The sequence below is a fragment of the Lissotriton vulgaris genome, chromosome 1_1 (genome assembly GCF_964263255.1).
Source record: "Lissotriton vulgaris chromosome 1_1, aLisVul1.2, whole genome shotgun sequence".
Taxonomy (NCBI): domain Eukaryota; kingdom Metazoa; phylum Chordata; class Amphibia; order Caudata; family Salamandridae; genus Lissotriton; species Lissotriton vulgaris.
Window position 1 is genome coordinate 1,129,575,410 of NC_141685.1, and position 27,856 is coordinate 1,129,603,265.

At 40.5% G+C, this 27,856-nt stretch overlaps 1 protein-coding gene across 1 annotated transcript in view; it reads left to right on the forward strand.

Annotated features, from left to right (window-relative positions):
• The window catches only part of LOC147748760 (uncharacterized), a 30,022-nt gene extending 2,425 nt beyond the window's left edge, over positions 1-27,597 (forward strand). Inside the window, exons 2-7 of the mRNA XM_086963768.1 lie at positions 435-527; positions 7,190-7,366; positions 8,133-8,243; positions 8,519-8,608; positions 18,003-18,143; positions 27,411-27,597. Coding sequence (XP_086819894.1) covers positions 435-527; positions 7,190-7,366; positions 8,133-8,243; positions 8,519-8,608; positions 18,003-18,143 — 612 coding nt within the window. The 3' untranslated portion in view covers positions 27,411-27,597. The remainder of the gene's footprint in view (positions 1-434; positions 528-7,189; positions 7,367-8,132; positions 8,244-8,518; positions 8,609-18,002; positions 18,144-27,410) is intronic.
• The last annotated feature ends 259 nt before the right edge of the window (positions 27,598-27,856 follow it).

Here is a 27,856-nt window from a genome sequence, read left to right on the forward strand (position 1 = left end):
TTGCCAATATTATAATCCCACATCAAGCCTCTAGTAGTATAGATTTTAGGGCATGATTTTGCAGTGCTGCTAATTTAAATGTTAACCCTTTTCTGTTCATTGAGTGGAAATGTCTCTATTTTCAAATGTACACAGTTGCCAAAAGCCAAGCTACAGACACAACCAGTTTTTAGGCACATGTTTGGTGTTTTAATAGCTTTCATTAATTGATTTTGACAAATGAAATGCTGCTTGCTCTACAAATGAAGCACTGTTTCAAAATCTCATGTCAAGAAATGCTGAGCACTTTCTAAAATCTACATTTACATAGAAGTAATTGAGCCTGTTTCAGCATATTTATAGCTATGTTTTGTGTAAAAGAATAGTAGTAGTGTAGATTTTAAGTTGAGAAAGAAATCCATTGGCAACATATTTTACCTCTTTTCATCCTATAGGATTTCGAACTATGGACTGCCACAATTTGCAACAAGATACCTAAAAAGAGATTTGAGGTCAGCCCTGTTGTCATACAGCTACCAGATATCCAGGTACAGTGACTTATCCATGGAAACAGTTCTGTAAAGTTGAAACTTAGGGACAGGTTTAGCAGTGGACAGTAATACACCAGCCAACAAGAAACAGATGCCCTTCCTTCATTCAGGTAAATTATTGTGCTGTCAAAGGCATTGTTCCAGGCAGAGGAGTCATCACCAACTCTAAGATGGGGAAGACAAATGAGCAGCAATACAATTTCTGGAAATTGCATTGAGCTGACCCCCAATCTTAGACGGTGGTATGTCACCATGCCCAGTGGTGCCACTTATACATACATTTTGAAAAAGCTTTGTCTGACAAAAAAGCACTAGAAACACCAATCACTCATTATTATAATATGTCACTATATAACATTAAACTGAATAACCTTTGATCTTAATTGGAGCAGTGATACCATACATCATATTTTATAATTCCATTTTGGAGATACCATATATTGTTACTATTTGGGTCTTTATATTTGCCCAGAAGAAGTTTTTACAGAGATAAAGGAAAGATATGTTTTGGCATAAAACATGATGGAATAAAGCATAAAGTGATTGCAGAATTTATTTTAAACAACAAGTGTTTATAGTTGGAATTCATCTATTGAGCGCACCACAGTTTATGATTCAATTCTCCCATGTGAGAGGAGTTGGCCTAACGGCTAGGGCGCTCGACCTCGGACCTGGGGATCTGGGTTCGAGTCTCTGTAACGACGCCAAAACCTCCTGTGATTCTGGGCAAATCACTTAATCTCCCCGTGCCTAAAATGAAAGTGTGTCCTCATGTAACGTAACGGGAAAATATGTAAAGCGCTCTGATACCCGATTCGGTTCGGGTCTAGTTCGCGCTATATAAAACTCTGCAAAAAAAAATAAAAAATGTGAACTATCATTGCCTGATACAGAAAATACTCAAAATGTACATATCTACATAGCCAGGATATTTTTAATGTGGGTACAGAGAATGTACCTCCTGTTGCAGGGTATAATTTTGGTGACCACATTAGTGATGACAATTGCACCTTGCAGGAGAGGCAAGGTGGTATTGAATTCAGAGTTTTCAATAGAGACAGCTTCAAGCATGCTGGAGGATGAGATGTTTGACTCACTAAGTAGACAACCTAGCAGTCTAACTGAGGAGCTCTTAATGAGGCCTTACTGTTTGATCTTCTATATCATTCAGATGGGTGAGGTGCATTTTGAAAATTATAAAACATAATATTTAATTTATATCCTCAGATGGGCGTGGCCACGACCACCACCAAGATGGCCCCGTTCTTGTGAGGCTCCGCCTTCAGCAGCAAACACCATTGTTAACTATGCACAACTGGTCACAGAATCCAGGAAAACCCTACATGGACCTTTGAGAGACAGCGGGATACAGTGAGACGACTCCCAGGGTTGAAAACACAGAGAAGGAGAGGGAGCCTCAGAGGCCCCATGGTGACAGTGACCATGGCCGAGCCTGAGGCCAGGACCGCTGGGTCCCGCCAATGTGCACACCAGCTCCCCAGGTCCCATTCCCCATCCTCTCCCAGCTGGCCACCACCCTCCCAGGGACATTCACCGAGGCTGCATCTGGAGCCCTTACAGGAACACGACCATCTTAGGCCTGCCTGTGAAGGAGGACGAACTTATGAGATGCGGACGCATTGATGTTAATCCTGTGCAGTTATGCTATAAATTGTCTTGCGCCATTGCACATGTCTCCAACCACACGTCGCTACGACGCAACTGATATCGAATCAAAATATACCCTTAGGTAGCACTCCACATGACAAGTCGAAGACAGTAGAACTTACGCTTATATACTGGAATATCCATGGCATTAACAACCCACGGAAGGGGAAGCAAGTGCTCTCCTACCTAGCTAAGCACAATATTAAAATCACTCTGCTGCAGGAGACCCATCTGTCTCCATTCACTGATCCCCCTTTTGACAAGCAGTGGGAAATCATAGGTACTTCTCCTACTATAGTTCCTACTTCCTGGGGGACCTGCATACTGATCCACAAGAGTGTGCCATTTACCCTCACGGCTCAATACTCTGACCCCAACGGCAGATATCAATATATCCAGGGTACATTGGCAGACCGAAGGATCCAAATAGTCAATATATAGACCTCCCCAATGTTGATGACCCTGAATTTTTCTAGGAACTATATACTCGCCTAGAAATGACCACTGGATATTGGGAGGTGACCTGAACATGTTACACTGCCCACAGATAGATACAACCAGCACACAGCCAGTTCGCAAGCTTCGCACCTGGGAAGCATTCAGCCAACTTACTGATTTATATTTACTATTAGACACCTGGCGTACCCACTACCGATGTACTCCTGGTTTCACATTCTACTCGTCCCCCCACGCTGTCTGGACTGGACTAGACTACTAGTTTCTTTCATTGCTTGTCCATTAAAGGCTCAGCAGGATCTCCGTCCTTCCCTGAAAACATTCTGGCTATAGCCCAGTCCTATTATAAATGGGAATCCCATGAAGTTGCCCCATGGCCTTCAGCTGGAGATCCGAAGAGAAGCCCTGCTAGAGCCTGTATTCCACAATGAACTATAGTCCTCTATTACAGAATATTTTGATTTAAACACCTGATCTGTATCCACACAAGTAACCCTCTGGGAAGCCTTCAAGGCCTATATCCGCTAAGTGTGCATTTCCAAACACACAGGCATACTATGTGATGTTCACACTCAAGTGCAGAAAACTGAGAAGGCATTTCATGACACAGACCAGACAGTGGGGGAGGGGGATAAGGACCGGACGTACCAACGAAATATCCTCGTTACGGAGTTCCAGGACTTGGCGGATAGGAAGATTTAATACATGGACAAACATGCTAAGGCACAACGTTATGGGGAGGAGGAGTGATCTGGTCGCACACTGGCGTGCTTATTACACCCAAACGGACAGCAGAACTACATAGCCAGGAAATGCTCAGATATGGGAGCCGCTTTCACAGGCAGCGAAAACATCCTGCATGAATTCAAAACATACTATCAAAACCTCTACACCTCTAGCGCCACTTACAATCCCACAGTGATGACCTCCTACCTCGAGGACTTAGCTATGGTTTGGCTGTCAAACGGGCAGCAGGAGTTCCTTAGCGAACCGTTGATGCTGGAACACAGAACACAAGCTATCACCGCCTTAGGTCCCTCCAAGGTGCCAGGCCTGGGAGGGCTGACTGGTACCTTTTATAAGACATTTAAACAACTACTCGTCCCACAGCTCCTCACGCTATATAACAAATCGTTAAGCACCGGCGAACTGCTGCTGACACTCCTAATTTTCATGATAATATTGAAACAAGGCAAAGATCCCAGAAAATGCACTTCATATCGCCCATTATGGCTATTTAACCTCTATAATATAATACCTGCCAAAGCACTGGCCAACAGACTGGCATTGCTGATGGAGTAAATCATTTCACCAGCCCAGGATGATTCGTCCCACACCGCGCAACTTCCCTCAATCTATGGACCCTATTTGCAGTGCTCACTAAGGTGGCACCGGACACACCTGCTGCGGTGGCCATGCTGCATGCGGAAAAGGCCTTCGTCTCACTTGAATTGCCTCTCTTAAGAGCCGTTCTGAGAAAACTAGGCATTCCCCCACCGTTTCATGCATTGATTATGCTACTATATACAAAACTCACAGCCTGTTTGAGAAAAAGCGGCACGCTCACAGACGCGATCCCAATATTCCGGGGCACTATACAGGGATGTCCACTTTCCCTCCTACTCTTTCTAATTGCAATGGATCCACTGGTAAGGGCACTGCAGGACAGACACATACAAAGCGGAATGCAACTTACATATGGCCCATTGCTACTATCGCTATACACAGACAACATTTTCCTGTTTATGCGACACCCCAGGGATAACCTACCCCCGCTCATGCAGGAGATAGACAGCTATGGTCGACTCTCAGGACTCTGCATCAACTGGGCAAAGTCGGAGGTCTTCCCGCTCACGGATGCCACCCAATCCTACCGACGGAATACCCCCTCAGATGGACCACTGACTGCACTAAATATTTGGGTATCCAAATACACAGGGATAGAGATCAGGTCCTCCAGCCCAATTATGGACCGGCATTGGCCACCCTGAATGCACAATTTGAACAATATGTAAAATTGCCTATTTCATTGATGGGACGTGTGGCTATTCTTAAAATGGTGGTGCTACCATGCTTTTTATATCTGTTCACTACCACCCCCATCCTGCTCACACATTACTTCTTTGGCAATCTACGTGGCATTCTGCTGTGACAGACTTGGGCGGGGGCGACCCCGGGTACGCTGGGAGCCATTGACACTTTCCAATAAGCATGGAGGTCTTGCGGTACCTGACATCTGCCTCTGTATCTACACATATCATTGGTACCACCCTGACGCGCGCATACCATACATACGCCCAGAATGCGCTCAGCTGGACGGCTTCTTCCACTCACAGATACTGCCACGGGCATCCCATTCAAAATGTTGTACATACAGACAGTTTCCACATCCTGCTGGCTATGGCGCAGGTTGGGACATACGCTACAGGGCGGTCCCCTGTACTCCGACGTCATCCCCATTGCAGATAATCCCTGGATACCACCCACAAGGAGACATTGGTCAAAAGTGCACTTCACAGATACTTAGGGCCAGATGTAGGTCAGCAAATACCGGTATTTGCAAATGGAGATGTAGGGGCCCTAAAATATACAGAATCGGTATGTTTACCGAATCGGTAAAGTTACCGAATCGGTAAAATACCGATTCTGTAAATTTACCGAATCGGTAAATAAATTTGTAGGTGGCACTGAAAACAGTGCCACAGGCCCTTACCGATTCGTTATTTGCCATGTAATACTATTGCATGGTAAATAACGAATACCTGTGTACATGTACACCTGTGCCATGTGGCACACATACATGCCCTAAGGGCATGTATGTGTGTCACATGGCACACAAGCGACAAACAGGGGTGCAACAGGGTGTCAAAGTGACACCCTGTCCCCCTTGGCAATTCGGCAATTTTACCGATTCTGTAATTACCGAATCGGTATTTGCCATTGAATCCTATGGGCTTCAAGGCCCATAGGAATCAATGACAAATACCAATTCTGTAATTACAGAATCGGTAAATACCGAATCCTACCGATTCAGTATTTTTTACCGAAAAATTACCTACATTAGATTTACCGATTCATGAATACCGAATCGGTAAAATTCGGTATTTATGAATCGGTAAATCTAATTTACCTACATCGGGCCCTAAATGTCCACCCTTGGCGACCTGTTCCCCAATGGACACGTCATACAATTATTAGGCGACATGTGGCTGCCAAATGCATCATAAATGGACCTCTCTGTCTTTAAAAGGCTCCAGAGCTCCTTTAAATCTCTTATACCCACCTATCCAATCCCTCCAGAAGACTTCTCACCCTTGTCTGTAGTGATTGAGGTATCAGATGGCGGACATATGACATCTAGGTTATACCAAGATTCCCGGGTCCTAAAACAAGACGTAACATCCTGGGTGCGGAAGGTCCGGGAGAAGGAACTTGGGGCTCCTATTGCAGACCAAATATGGGGCTACTGCTGCGCACAAATAAAAAGCATTTCCATTAACCAAAGCATAAATGGATACACTTTAAATATTTCCACATGTGCTATTTCTCCCCAGCAGATATTGCAAAGTTCGAACCCCCAGACACAATAAATGTCTGAAATGTCATACCCTGGAACTGATTTTGCCCACCTAACATGGACATGTCTGGTGATTGCTCACTATTGGGAAAATGTATATATCCAGATCTCCAACATAACAGACTACAAGTTGGCTCCCAATCCAATGGTTGCTCTGTTAGGTTACACCTATGACATACCCCAGGCAATCTGCTGGCTGGTTTCTGTTGCATTATTACTTGGCATGAGGGAAATATTCCTGAGCTAGGTTGGGCCCAGACCTCCTACTGTTAAAGAGTGACTCAAAAGCATGAGCAGAAGCGAAAACATGCGGGGAGACTATGGCAATCTAAAACCCCTTGCATCATGCCCCAGGGATATTTGGTCATCCTTCCATGTATACCTACACTCTCTAGACAAAGACCCTGAATACCCCCCCCCCCCCACGTCTTCAACACAACCAACATAGAGGGACCTCTTCATACCTCAATGTATTAATTACTGCTGGCTATGTATATTGCACTCTACTTGTCCTTTACAGACTGTACTTGAAGAGGAAATAGACTTGTATGGATACAATTTTTGTAGTCACCATACATGTTTCATAATTATCTTACAATACTTGATGCAGCTGTATTATGTACCTATAAACCAGTAAAGGCAATTAAAAAAATTATTTATATCATAATTTTTACTTTGGCTTATCAAGAAGATTTTGTTTTGTAAACACATGTCGAATACAATGTGCATGATGCACTTTATGCGTGCATTTGCTGCAATTGCTGAATATGATTGCCATGTGGCTACCACTGGTGATGAGTATATTGCACTGCACTGCATCTACATTGCCAACAATAAATCTGTTGATAAGTTGAGTTGGGGTAGATAATGTTATGTTCCACAATACATGAAAAACAGATATGAGCTCTGGTGTGCAGCAGAACACATCTTTAACTAAGGTCTTTTTTTTTTCTTTTAGACAACATTGGGCTCCTTGGAGAACGTAACCAACTGTCCCTCCTATTTTGACCGTGCACTCTGGACTTGCCTTTGTAACAAATTCATTCTTCTAGGATATCTGCAAAATGTAATCAGCCTTCCTTCAAATTTTATCTGTGCCCTCAAAACCAGCCAAAGCCACAAATTAATGCTTCAGGTTAGTATTATAAGGTTCTGCAAATTGTGCAGTAAACAACACATGATTGCTATGATCTGGCATGATTCTGGAATGGCTCTGCTCTCTTTATATTTACTGTATGTCAATGGAGATCCATGATATTTGAAGTTAGCATGCAGTATTTAAGGTGTGAGGTACCTCATTCTTTGGTCCATGGTGTGAATACATAGTCTACATCTTCTGTGACATGTATCACACTCTTAAAACAAGATATTACCAATCTTAACTATGTATACTTCTGGTAATCTGTGGCACAACATAAAACTATGCCCCAGGAGTGAAACTGTGTGAATTAAGTAGAAACACAGAATATGCTGATCACATTTTTCAAACATCTTGTTGGTACCGGGTCTGCTTGCAGGTGGGTTGCAAATTTTTTCTCTTTGGCTCCATGGCTCACATGGTCAGCAGCTTTTCATATCTGTGACTAACACCGTCAATGTCCAATATGAGAATCTCTAATTTTTACTTCTTTTCAAGCAATTGAAATTCAACAGCACAGTTTAAGTGAGGCCATGTGGCTCGATCTGAAGTTGCCTGTTATTGAACTGTCCTCAATTTGTGTGGGATTAGCTAACTCTAATGTTAGAGGATACTTCTCTGGTGAACCAGCAGAAAGTCTATGGTGGACACACCACAGCTGGCCCATTACCAGCCACCTCTAAATCAGAGCCAATGTTTTCTTCTCTTATAATATACTGCTCCAAAAATAGAATATATCTTTTAATCTTTTTACATTCAACAGGATGTAACCAGATGGCATGACACAAGCAACAAAGAAATGCAGACTATGATGCCTAGCATGAGATGTGGAAATGCCCTTGCTGTCCAATCAAAACAGCTGCGAAAGATTGAGGTACACACTCTTTTGTTAGGTGGTACAGGGATATATCATCATATATAAATTGTGATTTCCACTGTATTTTATCCATTGAATGTTATTTGATTAAACTATACAGTCCAAATAAGCAATTGCACAAACATTTCATATGAGATTTCCATTGTATGACTAATATAATTTCCACAACTTTGATCTTATGTCGTAGAAATGAATCAAACTACTTCTGTTTCATTCCTATAGATGTTTTAGCCACTCTGTAACTTCATCAGTTTACTTTTTCCATTATGCAGATATTGGCAACAACAGACCAAAGATCGTCAAATTTGTCCTGTGCACCAAGTAGCATCTTTGACCACACCTACTTGACCCTGACACCCCAGGTTAGATCGAGAAATTTCTATTTTTTGGTTTTTGAACAATTTATGGAACAAGTAATGTAGTTTGTCTGCTGGAAAGGGATTTCTCTAGCTCAAAAAGATATATTAATGTATATCGAGAACTATGTGCAACATTGTGAGTGTGCAATTTTTTTTGTGACTTGTTCCATTTCTCTGGCATTAGTATTATACTCTGAGTACAGAAACACATTTTTTGGTAATCTACTTTTACTCATACTTTATGACCTCATTCATTCTCATCTTGATAAGTATTTTCAGTTTCTAGAGATGAACTTGAAGCTTAACACTAACAGTTAAATTATGAAAGCAAAGGACACAATGCACACCCACTATATTACACAATCCAACCTTCCATTTATAAACTACATGACTCTGCTCTTCCACTCACCTAGGTAAATATGGCATTATGACATAATCTCTCCTTTGTAATAATGTTGTTACTGAGACTTTTTGGAATCACTATTAAGGTGTAGGCATTGTATCTTTGGTTCTTTAGACCAAATGGTCAGCAGCTTCTCACAACTTCTGATCCGCTCATAGAAGTTATAGACTAGCATGCTCATGAATCTCCTCCTTTTTTTCTAATGTAATTTATTGGTATTTTGGTTAAAATAATAACCAACCACCCAAACAATAAAAGGATAGCAAAGCAAAGTATGGGACATCAAACTGCCCTCTCAGATTGTCCTTGAACTCCTCTCCTGCACCTCATGTGCCCTCCCCAGCTGTCTTCCCACTAACACTGCCTTCATTTCTTTTAAGGGTTTGTACTTCTGAATTGAAACTGAGATCGATCTGTGTGATCTGTGTGTATCTTGCGTGTAATTCCTCGATAATGGGCACTCTCTTGTGTGGACTACATATTGTTCTTATGAAAGAGAGTTTCTTTTATCTGAAATGCCAAGACAGAAATAGTGATTGTGTGAGGACCAGAAACCCTTCCAATGCATTCAAATATAACAATTGGGAGACATGCCTCATATTCTTCAACATTTCAGCAGCGTAGGCCACTGTGGACCGTGACATACTGTAAAGCAGCCTCGAGGAGTTAGTGTTTCTTTCTTGAATTTGTTTGGGTCATTCTCCTTCAGATGCAGCCAAAAGCTTTGGATTGGGTCTATGAAATCAACACCACACATGGGGCCTTTTTGAATATTAATAAGGGTCTTACTTACCATGCCTCCTCGTCAAAATGTACTTGTATTAATTGCCACAGCTCTTGCAGTAACTCCGGGTAAATTTACAGTTGTAAGCAAATGATATTTAAATGTACTTTTAGGTTGGAAAAAGGCTAACTAATCAAGCTATCACAAAAAGGCGATTGGAGGATGCTCGCAATATGTCTAACCACTGCCAATTGCATTTCAACCCACCATTCTTTTGCCTGTCATGCCATTTCAAATTAGACCCAACCATGTACAAATCAGTCTTGTTTCTGCTCCAATACGAACAGTCCTGCCAAGCCACCCCCTCTCTGGTACCACCAATATTAAGGCTCTTCTGTTGGGTGTACCTTGGTTCATTCGGCACGATGGGCAAAGGACCCAACTCGGAATATGACCATTACCGCTTAGGGCAGTTCATGACCCACACAAAAGGTGATGGGATGATACTTGCAATAAGTCTACCACTGGCAATCGCTCAGAGTAGCATTTTACCATCCCAGATTTAAACTAGCCGTATTAAAATCAGTCTTTACTCTACTACAATAGAAACAGTCCAGTCCGATCTGCCAAGTTACGTCCTTCCTGACCCAGAACACATGCAATCCAGGACAGGTTTTGCCCTGATTGGTGCCTTTCAGTGGGGTTTGTTTGGTTCCATTGGCACAGTGAGCTAGGGACCCACGTCTGGGCATATCATGGTCTACTTAGGGTAGTACAGGACAAACACGAAAGGTGATAGGAGGATGCTTGCAATAGGTCTAACCACGAGCAATAACGTGGGTAGTGTAGAGGAGTAGGATATGCTTACTATGGTTACCCCCGCTTTTTGCTGTGTTTCACTGATTTATCAACTTTAGTCTGGCTGTGGCTTCCTCTCTAAATTGATTGCATGTACATTAGGTACACTCCAGATTGGTTACTGGGTCACCCTTATGAGTCCCTAGTATATGGTTCCTTAGGGACCAAGGGCATAGGTACCCCAGAGGCCTACCAGGGGCTGAAGCATGTATTGACAATACTGAAGGCAGAGTGCTTGGTTTGGTGAGAGAGGGTGCCCAAGCATGAGCTGAGCCCTCTGCAGCGTTCGGAATCCCTTCCTTATAGCTGTTCTATGATACAGCCATACCATATACTCTTAAGTGCACTTTGGATTACTACACCCCCCCCCCCCCCCCCCACTTCTGGAGGGAGAAGACATGTCCACACTGGTAAACCCGATAGAAGTTAAACAGAGCCCCAGCATCACAAAATAGATGCTGCTTCCACAGACACGAGTCTGACCTCCTGCTGCTGGACGGAACTCCGGCAGGGGAGGCTTGGACTACAGGTTTCCGGTCCAGGGAGGTGGCAGCACCTCCCCAGACAGGCGTTAATGTATTGGGGCAGGGTGGGTGCATTCAGTGAATGCTTTCCAGACAGTGCCTGTGGCACACAAGGTGTACCCAATGCATTTCCCAGTTCAAACCGGTTGCTGGGGCACTCAGCCCCAGCTCTAGTGTGAAACTAGACAAAGTTGAAGGGGTGTAACCACCCCCTCCCCAGGTCCTACCATAGGTGGGACCCTAGAGTTAGTCCAATGCCTAAACTTAGTATAAGTATAGGAACCCAGTCCCTAGGACTTTAGATTACCCTGGATGAAACTCTGAAACATAAATCTTGGACCTTCGACATTCCATATCGACTGGAAGAGGGAAGAAATCTCCCTTGGGGTCAAGGAGCGACTCCCCTGTCAAACAGGCACCAAAGAAGCATCTTGCCGGTCTGCATTTTCAAGGCTCCCGCCGGATCCCGAAGAATCTGCGGCACAGGACATGGACTTCCAGACATCTCCGAGGGTGACATGAGTCCCCAGCAGAGTTGAGACCTGTAGCTATCAGGAGAGACGTGGGGCCGGAACTCCTGGACATCCAGCACATTTGCTAGTGCATTGACTTCCCAAGTTTTCCCAAAGTTGTGCATTGGGCTACTTGTAGTCCAAGCCCTGAGCACCTTTTGCCCTGAAGCTTAGAGGCCTACACTCCACAAGTGTTCATTGGGCCCGCTTCCTGCATTTCTGCTTGAGGTCCCTTTGTGATCCCTGGTCCGTCGACTGGTGGATCCCCACAAAGGAATCTACTTTGTTTCTTGAGCTTTACTGGTTGCTCAAGACGTGCATGGACTCCCCCCCAAAGGGTGAGTCCCTCAGACCTTGCTGTTCTGCTCTGAAGCCAATCTTTCTATTTTGTGTGGGTTGATGTTGCCAAGGCTTGTTGGGTCCAATCTGGATACCAACACTGCAGCACTCGACAATCGACATGGAACAGCTCTAATCCAGCTCCTGTTTGTTGTGACGCTTCCTGGACCTCGTGGCTCAAGAGTCAAGCTTCACCTACATCACCCGAAAGCACCCGACATTGGCTGGCATCTTCTTGTCGCCTTCCTGGTCACTGGCTACTGACCCAAACTCTGTCCCCTCTGCTTTCAGGTTCTTCAGATCTCCAATCCACCCTTGGATCCATCCGTAAACTCTTCACTTGGTCACCTGCAGCACTTTTTTGCAGTTCTCCATTGGAAACGACGAGAAAACCCGACACGAAAAGACACCTATGCACCCTGCTTCCCTGGGTGAGGTAACACGTGTACTTTGGTGCTCTCGTGGGTCTTGACTCGCGAAGTTTCCAGTACTGAAAGGGTTTTTCCAATACATCATTCTTATGTCTATCATGCCAAATCAGATTAGACCTAGCCATATACAAATCAGTCTTGACCCTGCTCTAATAGGAAGCATCTAAATTAAACTGCCAAGCCAGGTCCTCTGTGAACCAGGACAATTTTTTCTTTTTAAAAAAAAAAGTTTTATACAGCTCGAACTAGACCCTAGACATCGGCTATCAGAGCACTTTACATGAGCACCAGTTTTGTTACATGAGAACACATTCATTTTTGTTAGGCACAGGAAGATTAATCTATTTGCCCAGAATCGCAGGATGTTGAGGGTCGTTGCCAAGACTCAAACCCGGTTCCCCAGCTTTGAGGTCGACCACTCTAGCTGTAAGGCCAAATCCTCTCCCCACAATCAATCTAAGACCGTTTTTGCCCTGATTGGGGCTCTTCAGTCCAGTGTCTCTGGGTTCAAGTGAGACTGCAAGCAAGGGACCCCTGTCTGTGCATACCCATGGCCATTTAGGGCAAATGATCTGGTAGCATTCCAACCCTTCGTTCTTTTGCCCAGCATGCCACCTCAGTTGAGGACAGCCATTTGCAAATTAGTCTTGACCCTATTCAAAAAGGAAAAGCCCAGCCAAACTGTCAAACCAGGTCCTCTCTGAACTGCAACATGCAACCCAAGACTCGTTTTGCCCTGATTGGGGCTGTTCAGTCATGTGTACCTTGGTTCTAGTGGGTCAGTGAGCAAGGAACTCCTGTCTGAAAATACACTTGTCCAATTAGGTACTGACAATCGTTCAGGTTGCATTCCAACCCATTTTTAACCAGACGGGAAGATGGAAGTGGCCGGCGCGGCAAAAATCCCCTACCTTATCCGGAGCATTCGGCATATCCTAGAGTAACCACCCTCCTTTGGACACAATTTGACAGGCAAAGCACCAGCACTTTCTCCCATGCTTGCCGAAAAATATTTGGTTATATGGCTTGCCACCCTATAGTGGTGCAACATTATCAAGGAGTTGCAGGAATGAGCTACATAATTAAGAAAGGACGGGATTTGAGGGTACAGTGCTATCCTGGTTCAGCTCCTGATGGCAGGATGGTCCAACCTCATCACTGCACTAAAGTGCACTCTGAAGATTGTGGAGTCAACTAAATCTCTGGGTATCATTCTGGACAAAAACCTTAATATGTCGGCACATATCAACACAATGGCAAAAAAACACCAGATTCCACTTGAGTTACTTACAAAATCTAAAACCTTTTTTAAATAAAGCAGACCTCAAAACAGCAGTTCAAGCATTGGTCATCTCAAGGATTGAATATGGTTGCACAACCTTAGATGGACTCCCTAAGATCTCAACAGCCCCGTTGAAAGCATGTCTTAATGCAGCCACAAGACTCATAGTGGGATCCAAAAAAGTTGACCATATCTCCACCAACTTGAAAGCTCTCAACTGGCTTCCTTTTGAAGCACGAATCCAGTTCAAACTGGTATGCATCACCCACAAAGCAATACACAACAATACTCCAGTCTACCTCGCCCAGAAACTCACGCTGTCGGGAGGGTCACGTTCCTCCAGAAGCAAGGCTGATCTACTACTGAAACCGGCGCGCTTCCGTAAGAAAAGAACGTATGACCGAGCATTCTCAGGGGCCGCACCGAGAATCTGGAACGCCCTCCCCCCGACTTGAGAAGAATGCCAACCTTCGCAAAATTCAAAAAGGAAGCAAAATCGTTTCATATGAGGAAATTTCTCCCATAATTCCTTAAAATTGTTCTTTATTTATTTCATTCTGCCTGGCGGACACAATTTTCACACTACAAGCTCACTGTACAATGTTGGTCTGTTAAACTCGTTTTTATCTCATTGTTTTAAAAAGTTCTAAGACTTTATGGTAATCTATCAGTGAACTTTTTGGTTGCTGCTAGCCCTTCGGAATTGCAATTACTGCAACCACCAATGTATAGTAATATGTAAAGTTAGGAATGTTGTTTAAATGCTACTGTAAAGCGCTCTGACGCCCTTTGCAGGGTCATGTTCGCGCTATAGAAAACACTAAAAATAAAATAAATAAAAGAAACAAGATATCATTATAGCAGACCACAATAAACCAACTCTTATAAGATTTTTTGAAGTATTTTCTAAACTGGGACTAAATCTCACAACAGAGGCAATGTAATCAGTTATCTGAGCGTGTGTGATGAAAAGAAGGTCTAAAAGAAAATGTTCTCAAGGTTTGTGAGTTACCACTCTCTCTGCTTTTTGGAAATAGTATTTACAAAGTAAAACTGGAAGCTTTTCAGGTATACAGGAGGCAAGGGTGTATAGGTTACCGGCATCAGAAGAAACAGTGTCATCTGCAGGCATCTCTAAGGGGAACGTAACTACTACCTAAATCACTTAGTAATGTGACAATATTGATGGGACCATATGGCTTGTAATTCCTTAGAAGAAGGTGTAGAACGGAACCCAGAATTTGGGTTGTATTTCCATGAACGTGCATGTCTTTTTGTCGTGTACTCAGTTTTCTCTCAGTATATATGTGATGGTAATGTGCCCTATTTGCTTCTAGAAGGATATTGATCTGGTGGTATTGCTATTGCCCCTTCCACATTGTGTGATCCTGAGCCATGATCAGCTTCTTAGCTATTAGATTTATGAGGGAAATGTGTGGCCCGAAATGTTCAAAACAAGATTCAGTTGAGATAAATAATTTAAAATGTAAATATTTGACTCATGGACTTTGCAGCATGTCCTTTTAACTAGCTAATCAAAATTTAGAAAGTCAGGTTGACATTTTGAAAATAAAATCATCAACCATCAGGCATCAAAAGCAGATAGTCTGTAATTTGGGCATGTTTTTATCTGTACTGTTTCCTTCTGTTTGGAAAGAAAGGGGACCCCTACAAACTAGTGGCTTGCTATTCGTAGGGAATATACATACATAAGTTGAGAAGAAAAATAGCAAACCATTGATAATATTAGTGCCCTTGTTACAACCTCATTTTACATATTACTTACATAGACAGTAATAATTCGCTTAGACAGCAACGTATGAAAAAATATATGATTATTTTATTTTTCTTGTTATTTTTTGTAACTTTTTATGTCTTTTTTTCCATTTTGGACAGAAAGATTGTATATTTCTTCTTTAAAAAGGTATATTGAATTAGTTTATGAAAAAACACTTATAATTCATGACAGTGACAATAAATAACATGCGATACTCATTGTAAACAAGAACAAGACAATATACATTTAAACAAAAAAGGTGCTGTACGATATGTTCGGTCGATGGAAAATTTATGAAGGCAAATGCGGTAGAATAGAACACAACACGTTTCGGCCTAAGGCCTTCATCAGGTGACCGTCATTCGTGTTTTACACAGAGACAGGTGTACAACAAATTCTTTAATATGTTATCCTGTAGAGTAGATTCCAAATATTTCATATAACGGAGATTCAGTGGTTTTTAATATTAAGGAGGTTTCAGCAGGAATTGTGTAACACTGATATTTTCTGATTCTGCTTCTTATTATACGTCAAGATTCTCCTAGGATATATAATTTGGTCGAGTAAGCTCGTTACGGGAGGTGGCGGTTCATAGGCTTTTGTTCACAACTTATTGAGCTCCAGATCAGATCCACATTATGATCTTAAAGAAAGATACGTTGAAAGAAGGATATTTTGTGTACTGGTTATATCATCTTTGTTTTTCATATCGCTAAAACCATTCCTTATTTTGGAATGTAGAGGGGACTGGTCTTACTAAATAGTCTCTTCCATGTTTAGGTATCTCGTAGTTGTAAACGTTTCTCCGTAACGAAGGGGGTCTGCTGGTGTGCTCTTCCAAGAGAGGCTTTTACACTATTTAAGTTCACACAGATTGGAGGTTTGTACCTGCTGCTGTATCACTCTTGGACACTGTACTCTACCCTCTTGTGCGGACCTGTCCATATGCCCCAAGGAGAGTTCAGCTTAGTCAACCTAGCTCTCTTGAACAATAAAAGAAACAAACAAAGGACCAATTGATACAAACAGGGCAAGTCCGAAGGAAACCTTTAGAAGTGAAAATAGATCAACAGACCCTTAAGAGAATGCCAACTTTTATAATGGGACTACATTAATATTACACAAAGGACTAACAAGGACATGAGTACAGCAAGTCAATAGGATTTAATTAGAAATGGGAAGAGACCATTACACATCACTCATGGATATGCACACAGATTTGGTGAACTGTACAGCTCTTTTTGTGACAAAGCGAAATAAGTTTCGACTTGTTTTAGGCAAAAGTTTGGTACTTGTTGGCTGTACCTTTCATTATGTGCTTTGAATATCTATCTAAGTTTTAATGTGCTCTGGTCCGTTGATGGAGCCTACAACTAACAATTGGTTGTGTCAGAAAACTTAAGTCATGATTTTTAGACAGTTAAAAAAGGAGATATTGTTATTGTAAAAAGTCCAAATAATCCCAAAACAAATATCTGTAAGATTGTATTTGGTCTGGAAGGAGACAAATTGTGCCTCACTGGTCCTTCAGATCTTTTGAAAAGGCACAGCTATGTAACCAAAATACATATCTGGTTAGAAGGTGACAATATCATGAATTCCCTAGATTCTCGTGCTTACGGCCCAGTTCTGTATGCACTGATAAAGGGGGTGCATTCTTCTAAAGATCTGAGCTCTCGCTCCGATTGGCTGTGTACAGGAAAGTCCTAATGGCCGTGTACTTCGAGATAGTTGAATGATAGGCAATTATTCTGTTAATTTAGCAGTAGTTTTATTAATTGACAAAGTATTTTTTCATTAGTGGAAGGTAGTATGTAATTTAGCAAAGATGCAGCATAAATATTATCAGAAGTGCACATGCAAATGTTGCTGATAAATTCATACCTCTTGTTGGAACCTAACTGTGCATGTGACCATTCTCTGTGCGGACCCAGATCCCAGTTCAAGACTGCCAACACCAAAAGTCGTCTGGGAAAACACGTCTTTGGAAGCTCAGCAGCCTAAAACTTTCAAGGTGTTATAGGTTACTCACTCAGCTTAAGAAATTCTTAGCAATTTCCAATGGTGTTCACATTTTTGAAAGCCAGTTTAAAAATGTCATGAACATTAGATAAACAGCGTTTTAGCAAAAGCATAGTCTAACCACTTTCAGAAGTATGAACATAGCATGCCCTGTCCATCCAAAACAATCCTCTGGGAAATAAATATATTTTCTGAACGGGTACCTCACATTCAGAAAGGGATGCTAAATTAGACAAGCAGCATTGTTTCCCCATACTTTTGTAGCATATAATGAGGATGCCTGAGACCTCTTGTGTGAAATCCTCAAACGATTTATGATGAAACTTTATAAGATGAAACCTGTTTTGTACGAAATTCACATTGTTCAAATATATGTTTTGCGTACAACTTTACTTTGATACATTCTCACATGCCTTAATTAAAATCCTCCATTATTCAGGAAACTATAGGAATGGTCTGTTAACGTACTAGTAGAAAATATGTGTTCTTTATCTAAGAACAGTATTTTGTTTTTCCATTTTTCAGATATCGAACGATGACCAAGCAAAATCCAAGAATAAGAAGGGTAAAAGACAAATAATAACCATCATCATATACCTTAGGTCAATCCACCCAGTTTCTGAAAATGGAAATGATGGAGCAGGCACGGCTCCTACACATGTGTAGGTGAGTAGCATCATGGTGTGCAAATGTCAAGATAAATAAGGACATCAATTTTACGGGTGTAAAGGAAGTCCTGGGATGATGAGCTTTAGGTTAATTCTTCATCTTATTTTTAATAACTAGAAATAATCTAAATGAGCTCTCAGATATGTTTTAGACAGTTCTTACTCAGAAACAAAGTGCAAGTGCAGTGCGCTTTACAAGTATACCTACAAGGCCCAAAGGTTTCCTTAGTAGCCCACTGATGGTAATACCAAATACCAGAAATGATAAATAGCAAGGCTGCCTAGTCTTGATTCCAACTTAGGCCTATGTCTTCCACCACACTATATTTCCGTCCTCTTAACCTCACTCTTGCAGGGTTTATTAATCCCTGCTTACTGCATAGAGGGCTGTTTCTTATCTTCTTCTTCCTCCATCTATCTCTCTTTTCTGTCTTTCTCTGCCTTACTATAGATAGTCAAATGTGAAAAATAAGTCACTAATTCTATTACAAAAAGTGTGCCATTGGCCACAGCCTGTCCCCACCTGTACAAATTAAGCAGTGGTTTTAGGGCTTCTACTACTTGACAACACTTGTCATATCTTGCATTACATTCCTCTATTATTATAAGACAACTCAATTACCTTATCAAGTCAATAGAAATGCTCTCTCAGCAGTTCCCTCTCCTAGATTGATGCACAGGATCTCTTTCATAAATACTGTTGAATTTCAACTACTGGTTGAATGGGGTTACTATTAATACTGGTTTGAAACTCCAGTGAGAAAGTCAGGGCAATAAAAGGGCACGCTTTTAAAAAAATTCACTCAAGGCACTTCCTCTTCCCAGGCTTTCTAGCTGGCAAACAAGGACTGACACCAACTAGTCGTGCTACATGCTTTGCCTCCGCTCAGCTCCCTTCATTGCTAAATGCATCAGATGGCTTGGCACCTTCACGTGGAAGAAGAAAGGCAACTGAAAGATACTATGTTGAGATTATGTTATATATTATATATATATTACCTACTGGCGATAGCCAGTAGGTATATATAGTTAGGATTTTTTCTCTATGGAACTTCTGAAAATTCTATGTCTAATAACTTTGGCGTTTGTGGACGGAATCAGCTGAAATTTTCAGGAAAATGGCACATTTTGATTCTGAGCAGCCCCTGAAAATTTGGTGGAGTTCGTCAAGGGGGGGCTGAGAAAAAAGGGTGGTCCCAAAACGCGTTTTTCCCATTCATTTTTCCATAGGGCGGTTGGACTCACTTTTAGCTCGAACGGCTGAATGGATTTGCACGAAACTTGGCAAAATTGTAGGGACTGTTAGCCCGATGTGCCTTTGCTAGGTCTCAATATATGTGCTCCAGTAGTTTTTGAGAAATTAACGTTCAAACCAAGATATATATCTGTAACAGCGCTCTGGGCAGCGATCCGGTCCGCTTACTTTTCGCTTATCGGAACTTTGCGCGCAGAAAGCTGATTGGCTCTCCGGTGTCTGTCAACATTCTAAACAGTCCGGAGCGGCCGCCATCTTATCTCTCGGTAGGATCGAGAGAGAAGAAGAGGTGAAAAACGAAAGGGGAATTTAATGAAAGGGGGCAAGGTATCCCCCTCTTGACCCCCTAGGAATGTTGTTGGGGTTATTAAAGGGTCCCGTGGGGAAAATAAAAAAAAAAATGATTTTTCACGGTAGAAGCGCTTCACGGGCCGCGAACTGGGCCGCAAACTGGTAGCGAAACGGGAATTCGCCATTTTGTGCTTCGTTTTAATTGTTTAGAGACAAAAATTATCGCCGCACATCGGCCACAATGCATGAATATCGCTGAAAAGTCAGCGATATTCATGCATTATCCAGCAAATGCTCTTAGCCATGTTATCCACCTTCCATTGGATAACATGGCTAAAAACTGCTCTGTGCGTGAGCTTTTTTGTGTTTCAAAATTTAATAACATTTCTAACATTTAACTAGTTTATGAATTACATATAAAAATGATTAAAGACTCAAACAATTTTTTAATATTACATACAATTTTATTTTTCGGATTGTTTTTCAAAATTTAATACAACGTCTAGCATTTCACTGTCTGATATGTGTTTTTGTTCAGTGAACATAAGTTCCAACATTTGTCCGTCATCATAATGATGTAAATGATCCACAGATTCTACACATTGAACTAATTCATGGTCCCGTGATTCATCCATGAAATCTGAGTCATCATTGTCCTCAATAACTTTTTCTGTGTTGTTCTCCAGAACAATTTCGAAGGAAACATTCTGCTCACCTTCCATTTTATTGCTGTAATTTGCATAAAAAATAAATATATCAGTAGAGATAGGGCACTGTTGGGTTTAAGTTCAGACAGGCACTTGTGAGTTTCTAACAGAGAAGTAATCTATGGGCACTGTATGGTTTCAGGCGTGAAGTAGTACTATTAAAAAGTGCCTGTGAAGAAGCCTAAGTAAATTCATAATTATACCACAGAAACCTAAATCAGTCCATAATTATAATAAAGAAGCCTTTCTCAATGTCTAACTCTTACAGAGGGATAGTATATAACTATCTGAAAAAGTTTACCATATTTACTTATAGTGCACAATATACTTCAGTTTTAAAAATAACAACTTACCTTTAGAAACAAGTTGATGTTATTAGTGATATTCTAAATGATATATACAACAACAAGTAGTAGTCAAAATGGCTGTGTTTCCTTCTCTTCCTTTATATATATTCAGGTATATAACCAATCAAATGTCAGGTAATAAAAGTAGAAAATGAAAGTAACATTTTCATTGGTTGTCAATTCCAACACTTCAGATGTGTTTTGTGAAGTAATTTACCTCACGGTACTTGGAGAGGTCTACAGGCTAAATGGCTAAATGAAATTTCAATGAAATTTGTGAGAATGGAAGGGATTGTTATGTAGTATGAGCTAATCTATATTTGGTGAGAGTGTCTCTAGTCGTTTTTCTGTAAATTACTTTCCCACCTTTTTTTTGGACCGCTTTCCGGGAAGCGGCCCGGTTAGCGAACCTTAAGCGTCACGGGAGTCCACCATTTTGTGTTTCGGTCGCATTAAGATACAAGATGGAGGGCAAATAATGTTTAGAATGGGTAGAAGGGGTCATGGTAGACTTATCTTGGCCCTCTAGGTTTTCTGAGGGTGGCTGAGGAGGCTTACATGTGCGGAAAAAAACATTTTTTTTAAAAAAAATTCCGCGAGGTTAGCTTTCGGTTCGCGAACCGGGTAGCGGTCTTTGAGCGTATTTTGTGGAAAATTAATGAAAAAAATTAGAAAAAAATAATAATTGTGAGTGATCAGATGAAGGGTAGCTCTGAGAAGAGCTTTTGGGTTTATGGTGCATTTAGGTACTTATAAGTAGGTACCAATGCACAGTCTTAAATTCAGAATGAAAATTCTGTTGCCCTCATCTGAGAAGTGAACTCCATCTCCTCTGTAGATATCTTGCATGTAGTAACGCAAGTTATTGTTGTACAGAGAGCCCATTCCATGGTCTCTCATGAAAGCTGAAACAGATTTGTTTACATGCTTCCTCGCTTTCTCAATTTGTGGACAAAATTGGTTGGACCACTTCCATTTCTGTCTTTGGCATATATTGGAATATACCAAGGCAGTTTGAGGAAAAAGTGCCATTAATTGCTCAAAGGTGTCCTTTAAAAGCATTTCCAGACCTACCCCTGTCAAAGTGCCCAAATCATTACCTCCACAGTGCACAATTAACAGGTCAGGTTTTGGCAAATGCATAAAGGTTTTCACCAATGGTATCAATTGGTGACATTTTAATCCTCTTTGGCCCAACCACTTAATTTCCACATCTTGTAAATTGAGGTTAGGTAAATTTCTGTTCTCAGCATACCTTTGAGCCCAGTGGATGTAACTATGTCCAACAATCCAGACGTTAAACATGGTGGGAGAAGGTAGTTCAAGGGATGCCACCTGGTCATATGTCGATGCATAGTATAGTTGCCCATACTATATTTCTTCTCTGTGCCTCTTGACAATCTGTAATCACAGATGAGGCAGGTGACATATTTCGCATTCACCTTCTTCTCCCCTGGAGGGATGGAAAAAAACTGCCAGATGAAACTAGTTTTTCTCTTTGAAACACGGGGCAACTCTGGGATAAATTGTTGTTGATGTGGATCCTCTTCTTCTTCTTCCTCCTCTTCCTGCTCTCTGTTGGAGGTAAATTGACTTGGTGGTCCTCTCTTCTTATGAGGAGGTGGAGGTGGTGGTGGGGGTGTACCAGCTGCAGCAAGAATGGAAGCCATTGTTGAACTTCACGTAAATGGTCTTTCTCTCACCAAGATGAAAGTCAGAGTGAGGAAAGAAGGAGGGGTTTACATGATTTGGGAAAAGCAAAAGTTCTGAACCAATGAAAAGTGTTATTTTTAGGTCACATGACCTAGTATTACATCATTAGGAAACCAAAAGTGAAATGAACTAATGAAAAGTGTTATTATCGAGTCACATGACCTGCTGTCTTTACGTTTCGCGCTTTGCGCCACTATCCAATCCGCTTCCGGGTCCGCTAACTTGGCGCGTCGGATAACGTATTACGCGACAACGCAAAACGTCATGATAACGTAACAGTTACGCTTAAGGAACGATTACCGGCTCGCGCACCAAGTCGCGGCTTTGAATTCAGCTAACGGGAAGCTGACCAGTTCGCGGACTAGGAGCGGAACAAATTTTTTTTTTTTTAAAAATGTATAAAAAACATGTACAATATATTTTATGATTTAAAGAAGAATACATTTTACAGATACAAATATTAGCTTTCAAAAAACCATTGAAATTCAATGAAAAAACCATAGGTTATAGTCCATATATAGTTAGGAATTAGCATTTACAAAACCTTATTTTACTCGCATAAAACCATTGAAATTCCATATATAGTTAGATGCGCTAACTATATATCGCGCACCCGCAAACCACTGCTGATGATGTCACATATTACATCATTCATGACATGGTCAGTGACATCACTGATGACATCACTGATGACAACATCCAGTGACTGTATGTTTCTGTAAAGTTAAAATATGTCTTACATATTGAAGAATGAGTGGATGTATAAATGTCTGGATGAAGGATTTAGTAGGTGCATGACTGATTGTATGAGGGAGTGATTAAATGTGTTTCACTGAGTGCATGGGTTAGTGAATAAACTATATTAGTTTGTGCATCATTATATCTGTTGTTCTGTAAACTGCTGCATGTGTTGATCAGTAGCTATATGAATAACTATATGGGTTATTGATTGGTTGCTCAAGTATTTGTATGGGAGACTGAGTATATGTGTGAGTGGCTGGGAGGTGTGTGACTCTGTGCATAGATGTGTGAGCAGTTGATTCACTAGATGTATGGTTTCAAAAGTGCATGTGGAAACAGCTGTATGGGCGGTTGACTGTGTGCATGAGTGTATTGGTGAGTGAATGGATATCTCAGTGCTACATGTCAAAGTAAGTACATATGTAAAACACAGTACATGTGAGAGTTAACATATATAAATAACTGTGCATTAGAGCCAGTGAATGTGTGAATGGCTGTATGGATCATTGTGAACTTTTATTAGGGATTATATAAGAGAGTAAATATGTGTTAGAATATGCTTCAATAAGTAAGGTGTGTATAACTGTATAGTTGAGGAATTGGAGGTGTGATTGATTCTTTGCATGACTGTCTAGGTGTATGAGTAACTCCATGGATGAGTGACAATCTGTGAGTGTCTGTTTTCACTGAGTGTATCTAAGGATATATCAGAGTCTGTAAAGGTTCATCGTATTAACACATGAATGATGTCATCTGTGATGTTGTCAGTGATGTCATTTGAGTTGTCATCAGTGATGTCATCAGTGATGTCATTTGAGATGTCATCAGTGATGTCATTTGAGTTATCATCAGTGATGTCATCAGTGATGTCATTTGAGAAGTCATCAGTGATGTGATTTGAGTTGTCATCAGTGATGTCATCAGTGATGTCACTGACCATGTCATGAATGATGTAATATGTGACATCATCAGCAGTGGTTTGCGGGTGCGCGATATATAGTTAGCGCATCTAACTATATATGGAATTTCAATGGTTTTATGCGAGTAAAATAAGGTTTTGTAAATGCTAATTCCTAACTATATATGGACTATAACCTATGGTTTTTTCATTGAATAAATATATATATATATATATATATATATATATATATATATATATATATATATATATATATATATTTACATACAAATAGATATATAGATAGTAGGTAGATAGATAGATAGATAGATAGATAGATAGATAGATAGATAGACAGATATAGACATATATTAGGTGTTGGGTGATGCGCAAATTATGACTTTCAGCTATAACTATAAATGTAGAATTTTAAAGATTTGTGTAGTTTATTTTGGCTTTGTATACAAATAATTAATAGGTCTTTATAACTATAACTTATCTTCAAACTTTGGTTTATTAATTGAATTTCAATTTTTATAGATATTTACAAACAAGTTTAGAAAGATTTACCACAGTTTTTCCCCATAATTGTGCTGATGTTTGCTCTCTTGTTTGGATTCCCATGAAGCCTTCTATATCTTCTTGTTTTTTTGCACCTTTCCTGTTGCCTCCTCTGCCTTTGTGTCCGTGACCTCTGTACGCCCTGTGCACCTTTGCCCGCTTGTGCTATCAGGCTTCCTTATGCCGTATAGTTGAACACCTTTAAAATGTTTGATTTTACTCCTGCCGCTTCTTACTGAACTGATGTATCACTCTCACTTTCAGCTTGCTCTGGATGGCCACTATTCCTGATCATTGACTGTCTTTTTGATTCTGCCAGAGGCTGCTCCCCTTGCATCTTTTCTTGTATATTGTTTCTTAGGTGATCAAATTTTCTACCGGTTGTGAGGATTTGACCTCTTTCATAGTCCACTTTGTCTCAATGGAATGTGCGTTGTTTTTTAGCCTTGATCTCTTATTCGACTTTCTCCATTCTTCTTCTTCAATTATTAATATCATTATCAAATTCTTATTTGATACACTTTCTTTCAACATATTGGTCATTTTTTCGAGCTCTGCTGATAATCTTTCACAGTCTTTGTTGCATATTTTTCAAGGATTTTGAGCATTGTTATTCCTGCAGTCATGATTGCTTGTCACCCACTCCTCAATCATCTCTGGATCTGGGTTGTTGAGGATGGGTGTAATAAAGATTCTTAATTCTCTCTGGACTCTGCCACAGTCCATATACTTCTGCAAAGTGGTAGCCTTCCACTACTTTAATTGTTCTTGTTTAGATGCCCTCCATAAGTTATCCCACAATTATTTTTTAAGTATGTGTCTCATCCTGCGTTGCATCGCCATTGTTATCATTGGTATTAGTCCTGTCACTGGGTTGAACAAATAGTTTCTCTGCAGCTTGCTGTCTTTTTATATCCCTAGCTGCAGCCATCGTAATGTGTTTCCTTTCTGGATTCTGGGTTATACAGCAATCCTATGAATATCTTGGGTGTTTGGGGCAAATGGGTGCTCATATAGTAAAATTCACTTATTTTCTCTATTTACAAGGCAGATTAGTCTGGTGCATCCAAAATTATGGGAAGAGAACACCCTTACCTCCCTAAACTCATTCACAGATTGAAAACTCAATACAATAGTATTTGGAGCACGCAAGCACGTATCAATGTCTAGATTACAGAAATAATATAAAGTATCAACACAAATTGTCAATGGGGCTCTTGCTGTTCTTTTCTTTATTTTCATCACACTCTAATCCCCTTGTGCCAACGCGTTTCGCCGTGGTTGGGTTACCCTACGGCTTCAGCAATCCTATGAAGTTAATGAGAAAACATGCTATTGCTGACCAACCTGTAGTCTTGCTTTCATGGCTGTTGTCCAGACTAGATGACAATTGAACTGATACCAGTGTATAAAGATGTTGATGGGTGTGATTTATTTTATGCCACAGATGATATGATGACATGTTGATCACGTTGGATAATCACTATGTTAAAATGGGCGAAAACGTTACATTGACCCAGCGTCAACAGGAGATTCCTTCATTTATGTTAAGTGACTATGAATCACATGGGTGTATTAAAAGTACGTGATAGTGATCATAACCTGATCATAATCAAGGAGTCAATTGCTTTGGAACTCTTTGGGCTGTTTTGCTGCCTATTTGTGTAAATAAACCTGCTACATTCGCACCAGAGTGATGGGCCGTCTTCCCTTTTTCACCATATGGAATGAGAGATATTGGGAAACTGGATTGGTGGATTATATGGGGCTTGCTACCCCGCTGCACAATCGTCGCACTAAAGAGGCTTGGGGAACTAGCAACATCTTTGTTTGGGTGGTCTGCTGTGACGACGCGCCCTCTGGTTAGGACTTTGCGTCGGCTGCTACACAAGCAATATGAAGGAATATATATTATATATATATATATATATATATATATATATGCGAAAGCTTCTCTCTCCTTCGAAAAAGAAAAGGGGCACAGCATATATATATATATATATATATATATACATATATATATATATATATATATATATATATATATATATATATATATATATATATATATTTTGTGGTTTAGCAATATTAAGAGGTAGTGAGGTAAATGTAGGCTTTTATATATATTATAACCGAGATTTGGATTGTAGCTCAAACAAACTCGGCATGGAATGGTGTCTCATGCAGTGTCCAGAGAGCAATGTAGACTAGAACATTTTAAAAATATCATTAAACAGACTGCTAAAAGCACCAACGCAAAGTCTGGGGGAAGTTTACAGACACTTTTCTAGTTATTTGGATTGGGGTGCAAGCTCTTCATTGCTTACATATAATATCTATAGTTCAACTGTTCATGTCTTAGATTTGTGGCTTCATTTCTGTAAAGTGTTAAAAGCTCATATGTGTACCCAGTTTCCATGTTTGTAAGCAAAACTCCGGCATGACTGGCAAGATAATTCTGTTTGATAGGGTGTTGATTCAACCAATTAATTATTAGCATAAATGATACTGACGTGATTTAAAGAAGCAAAAGTTGATCTGAAAGCACTCAAACCTCTGATCTAATAAAAAAAACATTTTATTTGGGGGCATGTTTCAAATTAGTTTTAGGCATGTAATAAAACATATTATCTTGGTTTTACATTGCGTTTTCCATGTTTCATCTCTATAATTACGTATGTGAATCAATCAACCTGTGTTTATGCTATACCAACCAAACAGATATTTATGTTACTTGTTCTAAATTCTGCAGGTTTTCAAATTTGGCACAGCAGATGGTTTGGTAACAACTGCCTTGAGTTCCAATAATGAATTCAGAGGAAGAAAGATAATTTCCAAATCAACTCATTTTCCATTTAGAAAGAGTTTTTCTTATAAATGATTCATTTGTCCTTTTGTACAGTATTTGTTCACAAAATAAACTTTATTTATCTCATTTGAACATTGTCTTGGCATCAATTATTTAAAAAGTCTCTGAAACTATCCTCTTCCTGGAGGTTTGTAAAGCAATTTTATAACATATAAATCATCTCATTTTTGATTCCCCTTTTTGTCTAAAGGTAGATTAATGAAAATATAGCACATAATGCATGACACACCTCTTTTTTTAGATAAGAACTTGTGTCATTCTGGGAAAGCCTAAACCTTAATGGAGGTATCTCTGTGAAATTTGACTAAAAGGTGTCATCAACCCCAGGG